Here is a 22,988-nt window from a genome sequence, read left to right as displayed (position 1 = left end):
AAATATCTTCTAGTAAGTGTCTACCAAGTTTGTTTAAATAAAAGCCCTGGGGTCAAAATTGGCCCCTCCCAGGGGGAGGGGGGGGGGTGGTTATTGTTTATTCCTATATGTATATAATAAAAGCTTAAAAAATCATCTTATAAAAACCCCATAGAGTTAGAGCTTACATATTTATCATGAAACATCTTCTAATGGCTGTCTATCAAGTTTGTTCAAATAAAAGCCCCTGGTTTAAAATTGGCATTGGCCCAGGGACCTATATACAGGTGAATGATTTCAGGGCCATCATGGCCCTCTTGCTTTATATTGCTGAATGTTTTTGATGTTTGTGCAATAGGTATGTGAAGTATCCAGCAACATGTTACGTATTATGAAATATTTACTTTTTAGAGCATTATGATTCCAGTTTTATTCCTGATTTTGATTGGTTTGTTTATATTAATTAGTTGAAATATTGTTAAGACTATTCAAATTCATTATGCTTTGCTTTAAAAAAAATAGTAATTAGTTTTGAACGTCTTACCTTAAAGTGTTGCATGGTTCTAATATTGATACAGACAGTTATATTATCATGAAAGTCACAATAAAAGAAAATATCAGAAAATATGTTGATTTCACAGATATTCAGCTGTAAATAATTTAAATCACATTCAGCAATGAAATAATTTATAATATAATTTACTGAAATCATTGGCATTGGCACCATCAATGGTGTTGTATGAATTGACCATTTTCCTCTCTCAGTGCAATAATTAAGAATTGTAGTTGAATATTATCATTTTGCATGGGTCAGTTAAGAGGCACACGATTAAGATCATTATGTCAAAAGACCTGGGTTATTAGATTGAAAAGCATCATCAGGAATAATAAAACAGTGCAATAATTTGTTTTCTCATTGTTGAAAATTGTTGGACTTTATCAGTGAAATTAACCTATTTGACACAATTTAATTTTATAGATGTCTTATTTGATGTCATACAATGTATCAATTTTTATGTTTGAAAGTTGTGAATTTATATCAAATAGTAAAACAGTAGTATTTGATATGATAAACAAGATCAACAAGGAAAGGCGGCGTTCAATGAACGCAATGTTAAATGAATTCTAATTTGTGGATGTATCACAATTTGTTCCTTTATATAAATATAATTTTAATTTTCTTGATTATTATTACTATTTTTCATTGTTTGTTAATGCACTATAAATGTTTTTTACTTATAATATGTTATTGAAGCTGATATCCCATGTTATTTTGAAAAATATTCCTGTTGGTTCTAGTCAAGTTGAATTTGTTCAAGGCAATTGAAAAGCCGCAGATTTCGTTTTGTTTCAAGTTTTTTTCTCAGATTTTTGATACATGTAACTTGTAAAGCTGCTATAATGAAGAACATGTACTGAAAAGATATTGAGTAGAATTTAGTAAAGAAAAAAAACAGTATTAAATTTTAAAAGTTTACTTCAGGATTTAGAGTTTAAATTTTCTTTATCTTTTGTTTATTAATGTCTTTAGATTGGAGTGGTATGCATGAATATTTTTCGACAATTATATGTATTTCAGATATTATGTGGTCATATTTTGTCTTGCTTTCATGTGTAACTGTGACTTTTATTACATTCTGCTAACGGATGAAATAAACTCAAACATGTTTTTTTAAATACAATATACTAGCATCGCTAGAAAAATTGCAATCCCACATTCAATTTTATTCTGTCAGAACAAGAACAGTTCTACATTGCTTTAATCAATGTTTTATTGTTTTAAATATCCAGGCAGGTTTTCACAAAGGATGGAGACATAGGATCAGTATCTCATTGTTGTTACCACTCGTATATGTTAAAAAAATTGTTCTGAAGTAATGAAAATTATGTTAATTTCTTTATAACTTGAATATTACAGGTAAATTTCGATGGATATTTATAAAAAAAATCCTTGTGCCACATGAGTTTATCATTGTTGTGCAGTAAATTAAAAAAATAATTAAATAATGTTTACACAATAATTAGTATTATCATAAGCTCACCTGTCACAAAGTGACATGGTGAGCTTCTGATCGCTTTTCGTCTGGCGTCCGTCCGTAAACTTTTACTTTGAACGACATCTATTCATAAATTGCTAAGCCAATTTCATCCAAACTTCACAGGAATGTTCTTTGGTAGTCAACTTTGAAAATTGATCAAAGAATTTAATTCCAAGCAGAACTCTGATTTCCATGGCAACCGAAAGAAAAAAACTTAAAATATCTTCTTTTAGAAAACCGAAAGAGCTAGAGCTGAAATAATTGGCATGAACCCTCATCTAGTGGGTGTCTACAAAGTTTGTTCAAATAAATGCCCTGTGGTCAAAATTGGCCCCGTCCCAGGGGGTCATTGATTTTCCTTATTTGAATATAGTAAAAACTTAAAGAAATCTTCTTTAAAAAAAACGAAATAGCTAGAGCTTAGATATTAGGCATGAAACATCTTCTAGTTGGTGTCTACAAATTTGTTCAAATTAAACACCTGGGGTAAAAATTGGCCCAGCCCCAGGGGGTCATTGATTATCCTGATTTGTATATAGTAAAAACTTCAAAAATCTTCTTTTAAAATACCCAAATATCTAGAGCTTAGATATTAGGCATGAAACATCTTCTAGTGGGTGTCTACCAAGTTTGTTCAAATAAGGGCCCTTTGGGTAAAATTGGCCCCACCCCAGGGGTCATTGATTTTCCTTTTATGTGTATAGTAAAAACTTAAAAAATCTTATTATAAAACACCCAAAGAGCTAGAGTTTAGCATGAAATATCTTCTAGTGAGAGTCTACCAAGTTTGTTCAAATAAGAGCCCTGGGGTCAAAATTGGCCCCTCCCGGGGGGGTCATTGTTTTTCCTTATATGTTTATAGTAAAACTCTAAAAATCTTCTTGTAAAAACCCCAAAGAGGTAGCGCTTAGATATTTATCATGACACATCTTCTAATGCGTGTCTACCAAGTTTGTTTAAATAAAAGCCCCTGGTTTAAAATTTACCTTGGCCCAGGTGCCTATATACAGGTGAGCGATTTCAGGGCCATCATGGCCTTCTTGTTTTTGAATTGCATTAGTGGATCTTCAACTGATTTTTGATAATTAGCGTTGTTAAGTTCTATGTTTTAGTGATACACATTTTCCTGCTTATATTGTTACATAATGATGTAATATGTGAAACCTCTGTGATATTTTGGTAAATAATACATTCACTATTCTATAATAGTAATTCTTGTAATCCAATAATTTTTAGGAGTATAAAAATGTTTGAAGAGCATTTTAATTGATACCATGACATTGTTTATATCTATGTTTTGTGTTAATTCTGATAATAGTTTTCACCATATATATTGTGAAGTTGACACAGCATTATCTTTCTTTTATAATCTGCAATTTGTATGATGATATTGTCAATTTAGTACAATATTTAGCATACTTTTGTCCCTCTAATTTAAAAAGTAAAACACCTGTCTGCTCAAAGCTATGTTTAAACTTAAACCTGTTTCCATTGTTAATTTAATCTAAAGTTGATTCAACACATTCACGTTAGTTTACTGGTAGCTATGAAAACATTGTTACTCACATGGCATAACAAATGAGTATTCCATCAAACTCTTCAAATATTTGATATCAGGAGGTAACAGTAGCTTTACACAAGTTTTCTTTCCTATCTGTAAAGATGGAACTCTTTTATACGGCCTGTTAACAGCCTTACATAATTGTAATCTAAGATTTTATATTTTTGGTATCAGGAAAGAAAAGAATGAGGATTGTAAAGTTGTATAATTCTGACATGTATCTCTCATGTGAACATATAAAAAACGCAGGTAATAAAATTCACAAAAATCGGAAAGGCTTTTATTCAAAGATTGAAATTTGGAAATATTTCAATTTATATAAACAAAGACTGAATAAAAAAGTTCATGTAGCATTTTTGTGTTGATTTAAACCTTCCAACATTTGTATTATATAATTATGTATGTTATTTGTGCCATGCCTGTTTCCTCTGAAACGGTCTGATTAATGTTGACTTTATATATCTTATGATTTGTTACATAATACAGTTTCTGTTAAGTTTTAATTCTGATGTCATTATTGTAAACTTATCAAATAAAATGTTTATCAACTCGTATATAATTATCCTTGTTAAATGGTCATCATATTGGAATATTAATAAGTGAACACCAGTTGATAGAAAGAAATGAACTGGAATATCTGCACCGGCCATTGTATAGAATAGATCACGATGATCACTTATAAAAGAAGAAAGACATCTGAGACAACGATGCCCAGACCTAAGATATAATTGGCATGTATCACTACATTGTGCTACACAAAATACCTGATATTAATCGTGCCCGTTGGGTCAATATTTGCCCGGCCCTGGGGTCATTTAGTTAATTTAGTTTTCAATAGGAAAATACATTTATTAATAAGTCTTATTTTAGAGAAAACTACCATGCCTAGAGCTTAGATATTTGACATGAAGCATTGTTAAACTGGCCTTTACAAAATGGTACTAGTATTTAATCATGCCCCTTCGGTTCATATTGGCCTGTCCCGGAGCTCACTTAGTTAATAATATTACATACATGTAGTTTTCGAAAGGAAAACACATTTAAGTTTTATTTTGGTGAGACTGCAATGGCAGGAAATAAGATATTAGACATGTAGCAATTCCTTGAAGGCCTCTTCAAAATAAACTTGATTTATATTGACTTACAAAGGAAAACACTTCTGAGACTTAATGTTTGAAACTACGAAACCAAGAGCTTAGATATTTGGCATGTAACATCACTTTGTTTTCTTATCTCCATAAACAAATAATGGATTTTACAACTGCATGCCTGTAGTATACCGGGATTCAATATCGCCTTAGGTTCCACAGGATATACTTTGAAGAATTTTGATGACTAAATATTATATATGTACATTATTTAGTATGTCAATATTGTATATATGAAAACCAAGTTAAGTTTAATTTTATCAAATTATTGTTGATAGAGTCATCCCAAATTTTTAAAACTATTTGGACCTTTTAGGATTTTGCTTTTATGCAAATTTGAAATCAACAATTCTTGAACAAAAGTATAATTTCAAGCCAAAATGAAATGACTAAATTTAGATATCTTCTGTTGCTATTATGTACATGTATATTATACAGGATAAGAGATCTTGGGCTATTACGTCCCTCTTAATTTTGTATCAATGTTGATCTTCAATAATTAATACGCCATCGCCCCAAATATGAGTTGACGTTGTTCAGCTTCATAAAAGCATTTGATTATAAGGATATCAGATATGACTAACACTTCTATCAATGCCCTGACTACAAATGAGCTCGCAGATTTCGTACTTTTCGTCTGTGAAAACATGAATTGTGAAAATAACACATTGTTTCAACGGTCTGCAGCGTAAACTTTCTTTCTTTAAGTTTATTTTGACCTTTCCTAGCCCTTCATAACTTACAGAAGTAAGCAAGTCAAAATGTATATTTTGTAAATTATCTTACCAAGTCATTTGATAAAGTGACAGTAAATGCTACTTTACAGAACTCTAGAAGATGTGGCGAGTGCCACTTCATGCCAGATACAAACATTTTGGTGTGAAGTTCCAAATGCTACAATCCCAGCACATACACTCAGCATGTATATCAATAAAACTTAATTTTCTCTTTTTTAATATTCTTATTTCAAAGTCTATAATAAACACGTTATTTGGATGTTTATGCGTTTGGTGCTACACAACCAAAGTACCCGTGTTCCTAGATGAAACATAAGCTTTTTTTTATCTTTCATATAAACCGCTGAATGCTCGGGCGATGCGTAATTTCTTCGTGTCAACTGCTCTCGCCTTTTGTGTCTAATGGCCGTTGATTCAAATATCGTGTGAAAGCTTGAGGTAGCACTGTAATCATCTTTAACTACAACATTATAAATTCGCTGTGGTTTTCTCCAGGTAAAAACATCTTCTATTAGGAATATTACAACTGTTTAGACTTTTGGCACAATCTTTTATCACTCTTTAACTGGTAAAAACTCCTTTAAATTAGAATATCAAATCTACCAAAAACTTGATCGCATGCCACCATACAATACAAAGTTCAGTTAAACATGGAGTTTTGATTCAACGGACATTGGAAGGTTCGCATATCTTCCTGTTTCTATATCAAAGGACGTTACGTTAAATCAAAACTTGCAAAACGCCACTGTATTTTTTCTACACCTATTGTATTTTAAACCAACTTATTACAACCGTTTTTAGATGTACCACTTTTCATTAAAATGTGTTAGTAAAGCAGTTCTTAGACTATCATACAACTACATTATATTTTTTTAAAACTGTTGAATAAAAATCGGCACATCGTTTAAATTATAATTAACTAGTGTCTTAACATAATAAAACTAGTTGAATACATTTTCCCGCCATCATGGCTTTGTTTCCAAAGCATCTTGTTTTTGAAATACACTGTTGGACTTGTTTGAAAAGGTAAATCATAATGAACGTTATCTTTTACAATGCTACATCACTAATATTCATAGAATGATAAAAAAACATTGTATATTAAGATATGTGTTTTGTATATACTTGTTCTTACATTATTTTCGAATCAAGCATCAAGCTAGTCATTCGAAAATTGGTAACTTAATTATTGCTATCAAAATTTATGTTTTTTATATCCAAGTTAAGAGAAAAAGATGATTTTATTTTTTTTCCTAACCACTACTTCAATTCTTACAACTTAATTTCTTAAAAACATATACACTGAATTATTTTTTGAGCGAATCGCATTTGTCTTTATCAATGATTTCTACGATGTTAGTAGCTATATACAGGAACTTTGTTCCACAGTTTTAATAGAAAAAAATACAAAGTGATAATAGATAAAAGTGATTTATTCACACAGACTGATTTCACAAAACGTTGAGTACAATATTAATCACAAAAATAAAATTTCAGCCAGAATTTGACTATGTTGATTATATAATATTTGGATATATTTGGCAAATAATATTCTTGGGTATGTCTGAATGTAAAAATAAAATACAATTTTCAACAAAGAACATGACAACGCCATGAAACAAGGTTTCCACAATAGTCAATGCAAACACGGCACACTCTCATATTTTTCTGATTAACAAACTGATAAGGTAAACGTAAAAAAGGTCAAGGTCATACTAGAATTACCTAATTTTATGTTTTGATTGGTCCATTAGAGTAAGCAATACATGCCAAAATGACACATCCCTATCCCCCAAACCTTTAATGTGCTGAAAGATCATTTAATAAGTGCAAGCGAAATGATTATGAAATGGTATGTGTTAATTGATAAGGAAACACACAGTACCCAATTATCTTTTCATCATAGTAGGTATGGCAGGTTTCGGTTTAGAGATAATAAGTAGATTGATTGATACCAAATTAAAGTGTTTCATTAATTTAAAGATTTTAAAGTTATTTAAGATCAGAAATGTTTTAAATAATTGCACAAACAATTGGGCGAGTTATATGTACAAGTCACATTCAATGCAATAAAATTATGATACAAGTACTTCTAAGATCTTGCACAGTGTAATAAATTTCTACCTGGGATTTAGATAAAAGATATTTATTTCTTAACCCCGTTCCACTGATTAACATAGTATAACAGATAAGCCAATATACAAAATAAACAAAACATTATGTTTAAAGTCAGAACAGCTACGATTTAAAAGGTATATATACTCAACTTCTTTTCTAATATGATTGTCACACCATTGGCTAGATACTACAATTCTAATAATGAAGTGTTACTAAAACATCATTGAAGTCATTCATTAGTCATGCTCGATTATGAATTTACAATTTCATTTTAAAAGAAACCTTTTAAAAAAAACATAAATTCAACACATTTATTTTTCTTTTTCCGAAGTGAGTTTGGCTTCCCGAACTTTATTAAGTGTTGTAATATTTAACTGGTTCTTCAGGGTTGATTATGCAAATGATTGTGATGTTATGGATTCAATACAACTTTAACCGGTCCTAAAGGATGGGAAATACTTTGCATTTAATATTTTATGACAAGCACAGACTCAATAGGACCGTTTCTGTGATTTTTAGCCTTTTTTATTTTTTTTTATTTTGATCATTGCTGTTGTACGACTTTCCCTTCCCTTTCCAGATATTTTGCGCATAAACATTATCTATAAAACAAAATAAAATTCTAAAAATGTAAAATGTAAAATGTAAATATATTAATATGTGCTGTATGTACAGAAGGTACCATAATATTTTGAGTTTATGACGGATATGTATGTTTCAGATTTTTTTCTTTACCACTTCATCGGCATGGTGTGCATGCTCTTTGGCCATTCTTAGATAAGCTCTCAAAAAAAGAAGTATCGGAATAGATTCTCGCCATGTAAAGTGATCCCTTTCCTCAAAATTTACAACAGGAAACACTTTTGGGGCTGGAATTGCAAGTTGCTCAGCTACTTTATTCACAGCCTGTTGGGTTTTCTTACATCGGAAAATGGACTCGACATTGTATTTTACTTGGGCGGACAGCTTGTCAGTTTTTGTCAGAACGGCAATCACAGGGATATCTGAAATAAAAGATTTTGCTTCAAATTAGTGGAAAACGACATTATAAGCTACACTTTCAAATTTCAATAATCATTAGCCAAAATAAATCGAGACTATAACTGATCTATATTTTGACAATTCCGCTGTAAAATGATCTACATATAAATTTACTAAAACGGATCATACATTAAAGCGAATAAATAACACAATATTCATTTTGTAGGTCTAAAATATTTCATCACAATAATAATTAAGGCGATTAGAATTGATGAACTAGTATTTTATTGTTACTTTCAATTGTCTTGCAGACAATAAATATTTTTTAAAAGACTAATTTACAAAATACACGCGCAGCAAATCTAAACATCGATATTAATTCAAAATGAAATACGAGCGTAACAGCAAAGATTAAATACCCATTTTAAACGTTACAAAATAGTGCAGACATATAAGTAATGACTACATACTTTTACTTGCGTGCGAACTCTTGTGCTTTTAGAACTGGGTTATAACATGATATGACAAGAGAATGGCAGGAGAATTTGACGGTGATATCGATCCCAGTGAAAAATGTTATTATTTTTCCATACACAAATATAAATATCTTTCATAGAACGTAGATAGTATTCGTTTTTTTTAAAAATAAGCAAGAGTAATCTGACATGAAAAAATAATAATAATGAAGCATGTGTAGTAAAGTATGTCATTGATATTAACATTTTCCCTCATATAGACGTGTTGACGGCTTTTCGCCCACCCCCTTTCACGCCTCAAACAGTGAAAAAATGCACTATTTTGGCCTCAAACACTGTTTTCTCGTTTGAGAAATGTTGATAAAAAAGGTCATCACTTTTCGGCGCGGCCCCCTATCAAAAAGGAACATCAAGTGGTTGCCATGAGAGGGATGTGCCCCATCCTGTTTCGGGGGTTTGAAGGGAGAGGCAGCCCCCCTCCTACCCAATAATTTTTTGGACATGTGACAGGCAAAAAATGGCCTCAGGTCGTTCTTAGGGTAACAAGTAACCGACGCTGAAAAGCCTTTTACTCAATCTCAATTCATTGAGAAGTTGCAGCACTTTGAAATCAGTTTTGATGAAAAAACAATGCAAAATAATGATTTTTGGCAATTTTGAGACGTCTCCCCGTTGCCATGGTAGCAGGAAATTTAAGATTGAGCATGCTGTTACAGAGGCTATGGTCTAGTCAACATTTGTGCCAAATTTATCAGTATTGAAGCATTTTTCATAGTTGTAACAAGAATCTTTTCAACAAAACGGCCATTTTTCACAATATGCCCATGGGGTAAAAGGTTTATTAAAAAAAAATGTCAAAAACAATAATTGTTCACCAAAATTAGGTGTAAGGGCACATGGAAGAAACAAGTTTTTTGGAAATTCCAAGGTTTTTAATCATTTTTTGTTTACCTTTTTCATCATTTAGACGTGTTTTGATGGCTTTTTTCCCCTCCTCCCTTCTTGAGGCCCCAAACAGTGAAATATTTCCTATTTAGGCCCCAAACACTGTTTTTCGTTTGAGAAATGTTGTTAAAAAATGACCACTTTTTTCGACGGCGCCCCTATCAAAATGGTACATCAAGGGGTTGCCAGAAGGGAGATGTGCCCCCTTCTGTTTGGGGGTGAAGGGGGCGGTAGTAATTTTGGACATGTGACAGGCTAAATTGGCCCCAGGTCGATCTTAGGGTTTACTTGTAACCGACGCTGAAAAGCCTTTTACTTTATCTCAATTCATTGAGAAGTTGAAGCACTTTGAAATCAGTTTTAATGGGAAAAAACCAATGCAAAATAGTGATTTTTGGCAAATTTGAGACGTCCACCGTTGCCATGGTAACAGGAAATTTACGATTGAGCATGTTGTTACAGAGGCTATGGTCTAGTCAACATTTGTGCCGAATGTCATCAGTATTAGAGCATTTTTGATAGCTTCATAGCAGTTTGAACGGCCATTTTTCACAATATGCTCATAAATAGTATAGAGATCGAGCCTGTGTCGTATAAGTAAGTTAGGAGTATTGATTTACGGGTAAAGCGTGAAGAGTTGGGAAAACGTGATGAAAGACTGAAAATTTGAATCGTATGAAAACAATGTTATATCGATAGAAAGGTGAATAATTTACGATAGTTAGTAAACATGAGCAAAACAACTTTATATGATGCGTAAATATCAGATATAGTATTTAATGATATGTGAAGCGAATAAACTTTTTTTAGTGTTTCAAAATGTGTTGTGTTAAGTAGCAAAATACTGCAATCAACCAGTGTATAATGTATGCTATAAGAGATTGTTAATATTTTTGGTTTACGATATTAATAAATCAATTAATCATACAGAACACACTTTTAATCATAATTCGGAAGTTCATTAAACACATGTATTCAATTCAGTGCATTTTAAATCATCAACCTGTCAGAAAAGGAATATAGATATTTCAATTACTCGTGAAATTGCCGAACATAAATAAAATTTCACTTATTAATTATATTATTTTTGTTTAATGAATCATTAAAACTGACGAAGAATTCTAATAACAACTTAGAAAATAATTCAACAAAGTGAACAGTAGTTAGATATAAAATAGCCATACGTTAAAGTTCAACAGCATGAAGTTATAGAAATATCGTTATATTTTGCATTTTAAAAATGGAAGATTTGATTCTAATATGATTAAATTTAGACTATATGATGGAAAATCCCTTAAAATAAAGTAGTGAACGTACACGATTTCTACATTAATTAAGTAAAATTAAAGAAAACTGATCCTTTGAACATGCACTATTATTTAATAAGCCTTGAACTATCAGTTATCAATTAAGATTAGAGTGAACGAAGTTCGTTGTTTACAAAGTTACATTTAAAAACATGTATTTTCGACTTTTGAAGAATGTACATGTAAAGTTGTAGAGATTGTAAATATTGAAAATTCGTAAAACATTTTACAATTAAATCTTTTAAAACAGAATTCATCAGGTTAAGGCGACATTAGTATATATAGTTACATAGTAAATACTACAACATTATGATGTTTTTAGAATCTTATTTCTGGTTTTTATACAATTAGAAGAGTTTTGTTATCGTTATTCTATTACATCAGATAACACCAAAATGTTAAAATGTAAATGAAGATTGCAACTGAAGTCTTCTAATGTTGACACAGTCATTTATTTGTGAATGTACTGTTAAAATAGCGTACAAAAACATGTAAATACCCCCGATACAAAAGTGTTCAGCTTTGAACAGCGTATTCATTTTCTGGTATTCAATAAAAATATACTGAAAGATCAACATTCGAAATTAAAGCATATCTCTCAAATTTTGTCGTTAAACTATAGCTTTAGTAACTATTTCCCTAACATTTATATACTACTCAAAATTTGCTAAGGATCACTTTTTCTACAGTGTGTTAATGTTGTGTATTTGTAATAAATGTGACAAATTGATTAAAAGGAATTAAATATAATTAGTTAGGAATTGATTTTTATGAAAATAATGACAATTTGAGTGTTTCTTAACATGTGCCTGTTGCGGAAAGAGTGTGCTGGACGAAAATCAACATTTTGGAGATCACATGGTGGAATAATTGAAAATGTTGCAAATCAAGAAATGGTTTGCGTAGTTTGTTTGATACCGAGTATGGTGTCCGCGGGCATTAACTACGGCCTGAAATCGCCGCCGCATGCTGCTGATGAGCCTGTGGATCTTGTGATAAGGAATCTGGGCCCATTCCTCTATGATTGCATGTCTTAGCTCCTGAACTGTTGGTTGGACGTGGCGTGACGAAAATGGCTTTCTGCAGCATATCCAAAGCATGCTCAAATTGGATTTAAATTCGGGGACCTCTCTGGTCTATCCATGTAGACTATAGTTGCCGTCTCAAGATATCGGTTTCTGATGTATGCTCTGTGTGCGCGGGCGTTGTCATCCATAAGAATGAAATCAGGGCCGACTGAGCCAGCGTACGTGCGTACATGGACATTTAAGATTTCATTGACGTACCTTACTGCCGTCAGTGAAGCGTTTTCAATGATGTGTAGGTCCGTTTTCCCCTGAGCGCTTATTCCCGCCCACACCATGACTGAACCCCGCCAAAATGGTCGTGTTCTGCAACGCATGCTAGAGCTAAGCGTTCATTTGGATCTCCACAAACACTAGCCCGTCTGTCCGTGAAGTCCACACAAAACTCATCAGTTAAGAGGACCGAGGTCCAATCATTAACTGTCCATGTGACATGAGGCTGTGCCCATTGCAAACGCTCTTGAATATGGCGTTGTGTCAAATGAATGCGAATTGCTGGCCTCTGTGACCTGAGCCCAGCATCATGCAACCTGTTTCTTACAGTTTGTGTGCTTACACGCACACCAGTTGCATTCTGAAAGTCGTTACGTAAGGTCGTAGCGTTCGAGAACCGTAAGTGTCCGTCCTGAAGGACAATAAATCGGTCCTGGGCTTTAGTCGTTGAACGTTTCCGACCTCCAGCGTTGCCCTGCAAGATATTTCCAGTAATTTGGAACACTCTAGGATACCCCAAGGACATGGGCAACGTGCCTTTGTGAACGGCCAGCCTCCAACATTCCAATACCCATGTTCATCTCATATTCACCAAGACGACGTCTAACCTGTCGGTTTGCCATAGTTTGTTAATTTCTGACACAGTTGTACAATAATACGAGAGAGGTCTTGCTGCTTGCACACGTTTAAGCCATATACCACCAAATTTCAATTGGTATGCTTTTCCACGTGCTTTTCGTGCAAGGTTTACTTGACAAATCGAAGTACACGAATTATAGTTAAAGTAAACTACAAATTGACTAAGACGAATATATTAAAACGAATATTATTCTAACTGGTCATTGACCATATAGACTTCAGCCGGTTTTATGAATACAGGGGCACTAATTGAAGATCTTCTTCAATGACATTATCTATCTGCTATAATGATGTTTTATGGTGTTTAACAGACAATTTGTATATCAGAAACACCCATTTATTGTCTTTGAATGTGCAAAGCACAACTCTGCGTGCAATGATTAGTCACCAGTTTAATAGAGTGTAGTTTTCTTTGATCTTCTTTGTAAATGTCAAGCTGGGATGTGAAGCTGGCAAGACATTCAGAATAATATTCAGCTCACATTCGTTTTGTGTCTCCTTTTCGAATGTCGAGGTGCAATGTGAAGCTGGCTAGACATTCAGCACATTATTCAGCTCGCCATTCATTTTTGTCTTCTGTTTGAATGTCTGGGTTGGATTTGAAGCTGGCCAGACATTTAGCTCTACATTCGTTTTTATCATCTTCTTGATTGTCGAGTTGGGCTGTGAAGCTAGACAGACATTCAGCAATAAAGTCAGCTCGACATTCGTATTTTATCTCCTTTTCGAATGTCGGGCTGGAGTGTGAAGCTGGCTAGACATTCAACACAACATTCAGCTAGACATTCGTTTTTGTGTCTCGTTTTCGAATGTCGAGGTGGAATGTGATTAGTTTTTGTACATTTTCTTTTGAATTTTAAGCTGTTAGAGTTTATAGAGGTCATATTAAGATGAGTGCTGAAAAATGAGCGGCGAGTTGCATACCTTTACTAAATATATATGTATCATTTTTTTTTACTTTTTAAGAATGAAAGAAATTGCATGAATTAAAAGCATATAAATCAAAAATTAAAACATGTTTCAATTGTAAAATACTGCAGTGAACATGGTTTCGGAGAGGTATAGGAAAGTCACAATTACACTATAATTATGTTGTATTAAATGGTTATTAGTGCTATATATTAATGTTGCTGATTGTGATTTGGTGGTGTTATTGGAATGCGCTTAAGTCGGTTCAAATCCTAAGCGAATCGAGTTCTTTTATGTTAGTAAGCTATATAGTAAGCTTTTAAATGTCGGTTGCTTTTTTCTGAAATACAGAACGACAGGCATATTTTATCGTCTTCCATCAAAAGAGCTGCAATATTCTAAATGAACATTTGTATTTTATGCCATCAGTTAAGTTATAAAACACGGTACGTAAACTGACGTTCTCAGTCGCATAATAAACGATTAACGCAAATTAAAAGTAAAAACATATGTGGTATTTACAGGGTATCGGTGAGTTAAAAAATAGCGAAAGGTTACTTGTGACATGAAACATCACAAGCAAAGAGGTAGCCCGTGCCGCTGCAAAATCAAAAGCAGGGGCCTCTTATCAATTTTACTGTTTGCAAGGCTCGACATTCAAAAATGACAACAACAAAAAAACAAAAGCAAATGCCGAGCTGGGTCTTGTGCTGAATGTGTAGCCAGCTTTACCCAGTTCGACATTTGATTAAAATATGCAAAACGAATGTGGAGCTGAATGTTGTGCTGAATGTCTAGGCACCTTCACATACCAGCACGACATTAAAAGAAAACAACAAAAACAAAAGTCGAGCGAATGTCTAGCCAGCATCACATTCAAGCTCGACATTCAAAACGGTAGAAAAAAAACCGGATGTTGAGCTAAATGTTGTGCTGTATGTTTAGCCAGCCTGCTATAATTAATGAACACGAGATTAAGGATACCTTATTGAACCTTGTCACCAATAAAGCATCCGGTCCAGATGAAATTAGGCAAAAAATGTTAAGGGAAACATCAGAATTTTTGTGTGTTCCACTTTGTTTACTATTTAATCTCTCATTAAATGAGGGAATATATCCAAATAAATGGAAACTAGCTCATGTAATGCCACTTTTCAAACAAGAGGGCCATGATGGCCCTGAGTCGCTCACCAGAAACAACTGCTTTTCAGAGTTGAAAATTATCCATTGTCAATATTTTCTTTAATTTGAGCATAGAACATGTTTAAACAATAATTTGAAGAAATGCCATGACCTGGGACATTTAAGCTTCAGCTTAAACAGCGCCATTCAAATCAAACTTGATAAAAGACTACCCAAGAATGCTACAAAGTTTGGTGATCATCTATCAATTATTTCAGTAGGAAATGTTCAAAGGTTTTTTTTATTTTTGGCTTTAGTGGCCCCTAAAAGGGGCCAATCAAATCAATATGAGCAAACTTGATAAAAGCGTGTCTAATAATGCTACAGACAAAGTTTGGTGATCATCCATCAATTAGTTCTGTAGAAATAGACGTTTAAAAGTATTTCTATTTTTAGCTTTAGCGGCCCCTAAAAGGGACCAATCAAATCAATATGATCAAAATTGATAAAAGACTACCCAAGAATGCTACAGACAAATTTTAGTTTTGTAGAAGAAGATGTCTAAAGGTTTTTCTATTTTTAGCCCTGGGGACCCCTAAAAGGGGTCAATCAAATTAATATGAGCAAACTTGATATAAGACTACCCAAGAATGCTACAGACAAAGTTTGGTGATTATCCATCAATTAGTTCTGTAGTAGATGATGTTTAAAAGTTTTTCTATTTTTAGCTCTGTTGACTCATAAAGGGAGCCAATTGAAATGACATGAGCAAATTCAAGTGTGACTGTCACAAGGATGCTACAGACCAAATTTGAAGTAAATCTGCCAAGCGGTTTCAGAGAAGAAGACGACTGTTGACGCATGACGACGGACGCCAGAGTATCCACCTTTGATACTAATAGCTCACCCTGAGCCTTCTGCTCTGGTGAGCTAAAAAGGTAAGAAGGATGAACTATCAAACTATAGACCGATTTCTTTGATAAGCTGTGTTGGAAAAGTGATGGAACGTATTATATTTAAACATATGTATAACTATTTTTTTTATATTAACTCATGACTATGTCAAAATCAATCTGGTTTTTTGCCAGGTCACTCAACTGTTTACCAGCTTATTAATATTTATAATCAAATTTGTAAAGCTTTAGACAACAAAGAATCAACATGTATTATATTTTTCGATATTTCAAAAGCGTTTGATCGAGTTTGGCATGAAGGTCTTATCTTCAAATTAAAAAAGTATGGAATTCTAGGAAAATTGATCTCATGGTAAAACATTTATCTTTATAATAGGTCTCAGAAAGTTTTTGTGTCTTCCTCTTTCTCTAATACTACAACATTACTTAGAGGAGTCCCCCAGAGATCCGTCCTTTGTCCTCTTTTATTTTTAATCTATGTTAATGGCATTGCCGAATACCTTCTAAGTGTAACTAGACATTTTTTCCGACGACAGTTCGTTGGCAGTCTCATCTAAAGATGTCTCATATATGGAAGAGATAAAGACCTTATCACAATTACATCATGGTCTAAACAATGGCTTGTTAATTTCAAACCAGCAAAAACTGAGGTCATGTTCTTTTCATTTTGTAATCGAAATAAAACGATTTTTTTTCAATGATGTACAGCTGAAGTATGTAGACCACCATAAGCATTTAGGGGTAACATTCAGTCAAGATGGGTCATGGCATGAACATATATCTATTATAGTATCCAAAGCTGCAAGAATTCTTGGTTCAATAAATTGCTAAAATTCAAGGTATAAAGAAATACTCTGAATAACATTTACATATCTTATTTACGTCCACATTTAGAATATGCATCTTAAGTATGGGATAATTGTACCCAGTTAGAAAAAGAAACGTTAGAAAAAATTCAGTACGAAGCATCTCGCGTGGTAACTGGTTTAACTAGATCCGTATCAATTCAAAATTTACATAAAGAGATAGGATGGGTTTCACTTTCAGACAGACGACAAATTCAAAAACTAGTTTTAATGTATTAAGGAAAATATAATTTATTACCACAATATCTTATGCAACTTTTTCCACCATCTGTCGAGATGGCGTTAGAAAACTATTATTCCTTAAGTAATAAAAGTGACTTTATTACTTAAGCCAGACGTACCGAAATTTACTCAAAATTAGTTATTCCATCAGCTATTCAATTATGGAATAATCTTCCGACAAACAATCGCGAATCACAGTCGCTAGCTTCATTTAAAAACAAGATTAAACAGTTATATAAACCTCCAGTAGTTCCATCGTTTTTCCTATACGGAGATCATTTCTTGAATGTCCACCAAACCCGAATTATAAACAATTGTAGCAACTTAAAATTAACCACTTAGTTTCAAGTCCATTATGCCAATGCGGCGCAGACATCGAAAATGCGGAGCACTATTTTTTCCTATTTAAATTATATACTATGCAAAGACGTATACTTTTTTTGAATACCAGGTCATTTCATCCTCTCAGTAGTAAGAAATTATATCACGGTATTGATGGACTTGCAGAAGCCGAAAACATAAGACTTTTTCAAGAAGTGCACAGTTTCATCAAAAGTAGTAGAAGATTAACCTAATTTTGTTTACACATGTACTATATTTATTTTCATTTTAAGTTTATTAAAATACTGCTGCAAATCAAGGTTTGGTTTTATTATAGTGGCAAATTGTTAATGGCATATATTTTTTTTCCATTTTACCCCATTAAGTCATTTTGTAATTTTCTTTGTTTTTTTTTTAGGTTAAGCCATTCTTTTTTACCAGTTAAAATACATGAAACTAATATCGCTTATCATATAAATAGATATCTCAGAATTTCTAAAAACCACATTTACTAACTATGTTACCATTAAGCCAACAATATAGACCTTCAGGGGAGGACCCTAGATAATGTTGGTATAACTTTTGGTCCAACCCTTTTGTATGTACATTATATTTATGCTTAAGATAATGATGTTAGATTGTGTAAATTTATCATGTACAAAATATGCAATAAAATATTAATAAACCAGCCCGCTTCGATGCCCAGCTCGACATTCAAAAAGAAGACAAAAGGGATGCCGAGCTGAATGTTGTGTTGAATGTCTAGCCAGCTCAACAATTCAGCGCGACATTCAAACAGGAGACAAAAACTAATGTCGAGCTGAATGTTGTGTTGACTGTCTAGCAAGGTTCACATCCCAACTCTATAGTCAAACATGTGAAAAAAGGGATGTTGAGCTGAATGTTGTGCTGATTGTCTAGCCAGCTTCACAATCCAGCTCAACATTTGAAAAATAAATAAAAAAGAATGTCGAGCTGAATGTTGAGCTGAATGTCCTGTCAGCTTTACATCCCAGCTTGACATTCTAAAAGTAGACTAAAAACGAATGTCGATCTAAATGCTGCGCTGAATGTCAAGCTAGCTTTACATCCCTGCTCGACATTCAACCTAATGTCAAGCTGAATGTTGTGCTGACTGTCTAGCTAGCTTCACATCCAAGCTCGACATTCGAAAAGAAGACAAAAACGCATGTCGTCCTGAATGTTGTGATGAATGTCTTGCCAGGCTAACATCCCTGCTCGACATTCGGATAGAAGTCAAAAACAAATGTCGAGCTGAATCTTGTGCTGAATATTTACCGAGCTTCAAATTCTAGCTAGACATTGAAAAATTGACAAAAACGAATGTCTAGCTGAATGTCTAGGTGAATGTCTAGCCCGCTGCATATCCCAGCTCGACATTCAAAAAGAAGACAAAAAAACGAATGTCGAGCTAAACGTTGGCTGAATGTCTAGCCAGCTTCACTCAACATTACAAAAGTCAGATATATCTATATAATTAATGTTCAGTTGTTCCATCTATTTTGAGTTATAATTATGAAGTATCGGGCTTTAGCAAAGCAGAATATATGGAATGTGTTCACAGAAAATATTGAATGTGTGCACTGAAAAATTTGTAAATGATTATGAAATGTTAAAATGTCAACATTTATTCTTTCATTGTATTATTAACTAAGTAGATTACCTCTTTACATTTAAATATATGTAAGAATGGCAGCATATTAGTTAAAGTCACACGGCAATAAGAGTCAAAATTGCATTTTAACAATTATTGTGCAACAAGAAATGATCTATCGAATAATTCAAATGTTTTCAATAGGTCATCAAAAGTTTTGAGACATGTTACAAAACGCTATATTGGCCGACGTTTCGTTATTTCCTGGATCGGTTAATATTAAAAACTTTATTCCAGTATTCAGATCACGTCTAAGGGATCTATATGTAACCCAACGGCGAGTAGACATGGCATGGCGTTATGCTCTTCCTTACAATTGTAGTGGAATATTTAAGTTTAATCTGAAAGGTCTATTTATGTTAATGTAATGAAAAATGCAAAACACAGATAAGAACTTGCAAAAATAAAATTATAATCCAGTAAACTACATATTTAATATGGAAGACACAAGTTAAAAACGATATGCAAATTTTGATACTCATTGAGTGTAGTGTTTCCATGATCTTCTTGACGTTCCTTATAATACTCTTATGTATTTCTTCCCAATGTCTGCTATCAAAGACAATAATCGCACAATGAATCTTATCGGAAATTGAAGGCGTTTCTTTATAATACTCCTTGTTTTCAGGGGATATACTTTTCTTTGGATCAAACTGCAATAATACAAAAAAGAAAGAACAGTATTTATTTTATTTATTATGGTAGCTATGATACGATTTTTTCTACAATCAAAAAAGATATCATAAAGATTCTTGATACCAGTACCATATCATTTTAACCCTTTATCATCATGTAAGCAAGGAACTGCAATCATGGATAATATTTTTAAGGTAATGACGAAAAGCCTTCTTTCAATGTCGCAAAGGCAAGTGTTTTGATATAGTTACTTAAGTGTGGAAACATTAATATAGTTTTGCTTTAAACTTTCAAATGCTATTTATTTGAAATGTTTCCACACTAGGCCCGTGCGTACGGAGCCCCTAAGGTGACATTTTCCACACTTTTTCCCCGGCATTTAATTCGTTTTTACGAAATATTATTTCGTAATGACGAAATATTATTTCGTAATTATGAAATATTAATTCGTAATTACGAAATATTAATTCGTAATTACGAAATATTAATTCGTAAAAACGAAATGTTATTTCGTAATTACGAAATAATAATTCGTTTTTACGAAATATGTACTCTTTTTCCCCATTGTGAAATAAATGTTCCAATCAGCAATGTTTTAATTTTTGAGGTTATTAATCTTTTCTGACATGTTTCTTTAAAAAGAAACATGCTATATTATTACTTTCTTTTATCATATACATTAGTTAAACTAAAAGGGGGGAGGGCTCCAGATTTTCACTCATCTAATCAAGTTAAAAAAGTATATTTCTTTAAAAGTAATGTGATCATAAAAAACATAATATTTGATTTCAAAACTCATCGACAGAACGATGGATTTGAAGCACAGGACCCCCATTTTAACAAAATTTTCCTAGCGCTGTACAACCACGGCTGTGGCGGCAACGCTATTGACAGCCGATTATTTTAATTTAAGTGTACATAAGTGTTAAGTTGTAAAACTTGGGGAGAAAAAAGTCACTAATTATATTGCTTTAACACGCCTTATATTTAGTCAGGAACTTAGTGTTAAGTCCTTCTTTATAAATATTACCAAAAGTCTTTTACACCCTAGAAAAAAATCGTTTTTTACGAATTATTATTTCGTATTTACGAATTATTATTTCGTAATTACGAAATAACTTTTCGTTTTTACGAATTAATATTTCGTAATAACAAAATAATATTTCGTAAAAACGAATTAATATTTCGTAAACACGAAATAATATTTCGTAATTACGAATTAATATTTCGTAAAAACGAATTAATATTTCGTAAACACGAATTAATATCTCGTAATTACGAATTAATATTTCGTAAAAACGAATTAATATTCTTAAAAACGAATTTATATTTCGTAATTACGAATTATCATTTCGTAAAAACAAATTAAGTTCCGGGAAGAAAAGTGTGGAAAATGTCACCTTAGGGGCTCCGTACGTGCGTATAGTATAGCAAAATGTTTTTTTTTTTTTTTTTTTTTTTTTTTTTTTGTGTGTGTGTGTGTGTGTGTGTGTGTGTGTGTGTGTGTGTGTGTGTGTGTGTGTGTGTGTGTGTGTGTGTGTGTGTGTTAAGGTGAGAATGACGCACTGCTTCTTTTGTTTTTGTGAATGCGTAAAGTATGGTTTTATAGTAGATATTAACAGAATAAAATTCAAAGAATTAAATAAAGAGTAAAATACAACACTTTTAATTGGATGGCTTCTTGATTGTTGTTAATCAAGATCGCTATTTGGATGGTTAAAAATGTTATTATCAGAGTTTTTTTTTTTTTGATATTCATAACTTTGAATTTCCATTATATAATATATTATCTTACATTATCTAACATTATCTGTTATCAGAATTGAAAATGTTATCAAAATTAACTAGATAAGTGACAAAAAATAACCACAGGATGTAAATTGAAAGCTCAACGTTATAAAATTATAGAAGCCAAGATTGGCCGCAGTGCTAGTCAGAAAATATATAATGAAATTTATCAACCAATTACAAAATAGAAAAAATAAGAATCCCTAAAGAAAGCTAAACAAGACAACATTGAAAAAGTTGAAGGCTCAGTTCGATTGAGCCTGTTCATAGACGGTACTGTCAAGTGCAAACTACCGACCACGCCCCCTAGCACCGGCTTAAGCATTATTCAAAATTTAACATGAACTGGTACCATTTTGAATTTTGAAACATCCGCAAATGGCGATGATCAAAGACTTTCACATAGAGACTAATGGATCAGGGGGAGCTATTAAGCCAACAGTTTACAGGAATGAAATAATAATTAGCACTTATTTGTAAGGGGAGCTGAGGCTAAGTGGTTAAGTTGTCTGCTTTTCAACCCAGGGATCATGGTGTCGATCACTAATCGGGTCCCGACCATGTTTTTTTGATACATAGATCAGTATTTATTGGTTCCAGGAAGCCTACTCTTAAGTGATGAAAATAAGTTGCAAGAACTTGTTTCGCAATCGAGCTTAAAATAGATATGTTTAAACCAATTAGCACTACATCCAAACAGTTTGTTGAAAGAATATAGAAAGCTGAAACAAAGAAATTACTCGAAAAACCTTTGTTAACATTTTTAACAAGGGACATTGGATCAACCATTACAACCAAAATCTCTTCCATAAAAGATATATAGAGTTATGATCGCTCGGACGTAACGAGGTCCACAGTGTAAAATAAACTTTGCTTGTGGCTTTGTTTAACAACAAAGCGCTTTGAAAATGGTTATAGATATTCAGCATGGAACAATTCTTTCGGTGTATTGTTGTTTTTTTAGTATTCTGACAGTACTTATTTTTATCAAAAATATGCGTGAAATTGAGCAACAAATGTTGCATCTTTCGTCGGGCATATATTAAATGCAACGTTATAAAAGTATAAAATTTAGGAAACAAGATGCTTTTAAAACTTGTCAGGGGTGTTATACTTTGTTTTAACAAGTTAAATAGCATTTTTTTCATAAATATATACTGTTTGAATGTGCAGTGTAGTGCAGTGTATTTAACTGATTACGTAGGTAAACGTCATTACATTACATTAACTTTTATATCTAAATGTTGTAAAATACTTTCTTAACTCAAAAAGAACTCCTTTTAACAAAAATTTCAATTCTTATTTAC

At 32.7% G+C, this 22,988-nt stretch overlaps 1 protein-coding gene across 1 annotated transcript in view; it reads right to left on the bottom strand.

The window, feature by feature from the left end:
• Window positions 1-6,879: 6,879 nt before the first annotated feature.
• The window catches only part of LOC132756215 (interferon-induced protein 44-like), a 78,323-nt gene continuing 62,214 nt past the window's right edge, over window positions 6,880-22,988 (bottom strand). Inside the window, exons 5-6 of the mRNA XM_060747223.1 lie at window positions 19,736-19,910; window positions 6,880-8,586 (exon numbers count right to left, since the gene is read on the bottom strand). Of these exons, the coding sequence (XP_060603206.1) occupies window positions 8,300-8,586; window positions 19,736-19,910 (462 nt within the window). The 3' untranslated portion in view covers window positions 6,880-8,299. The remainder of the gene's footprint in view (window positions 8,587-19,735; window positions 19,911-22,988) is intronic.

The sequence above is a fragment of the Ruditapes philippinarum genome, unplaced genomic scaffold, assembly GCF_026571515.1.
Source record: "Ruditapes philippinarum isolate M1 unplaced genomic scaffold, ASM2657151v2 ctg174_1_1_1_1, whole genome shotgun sequence".
Classification (NCBI taxonomy): Eukaryota; Metazoa; Mollusca; class Bivalvia; order Venerida; family Veneridae; genus Ruditapes; species Ruditapes philippinarum.
This window is presented reverse-complemented; position numbering and strand designations above follow the sequence as displayed.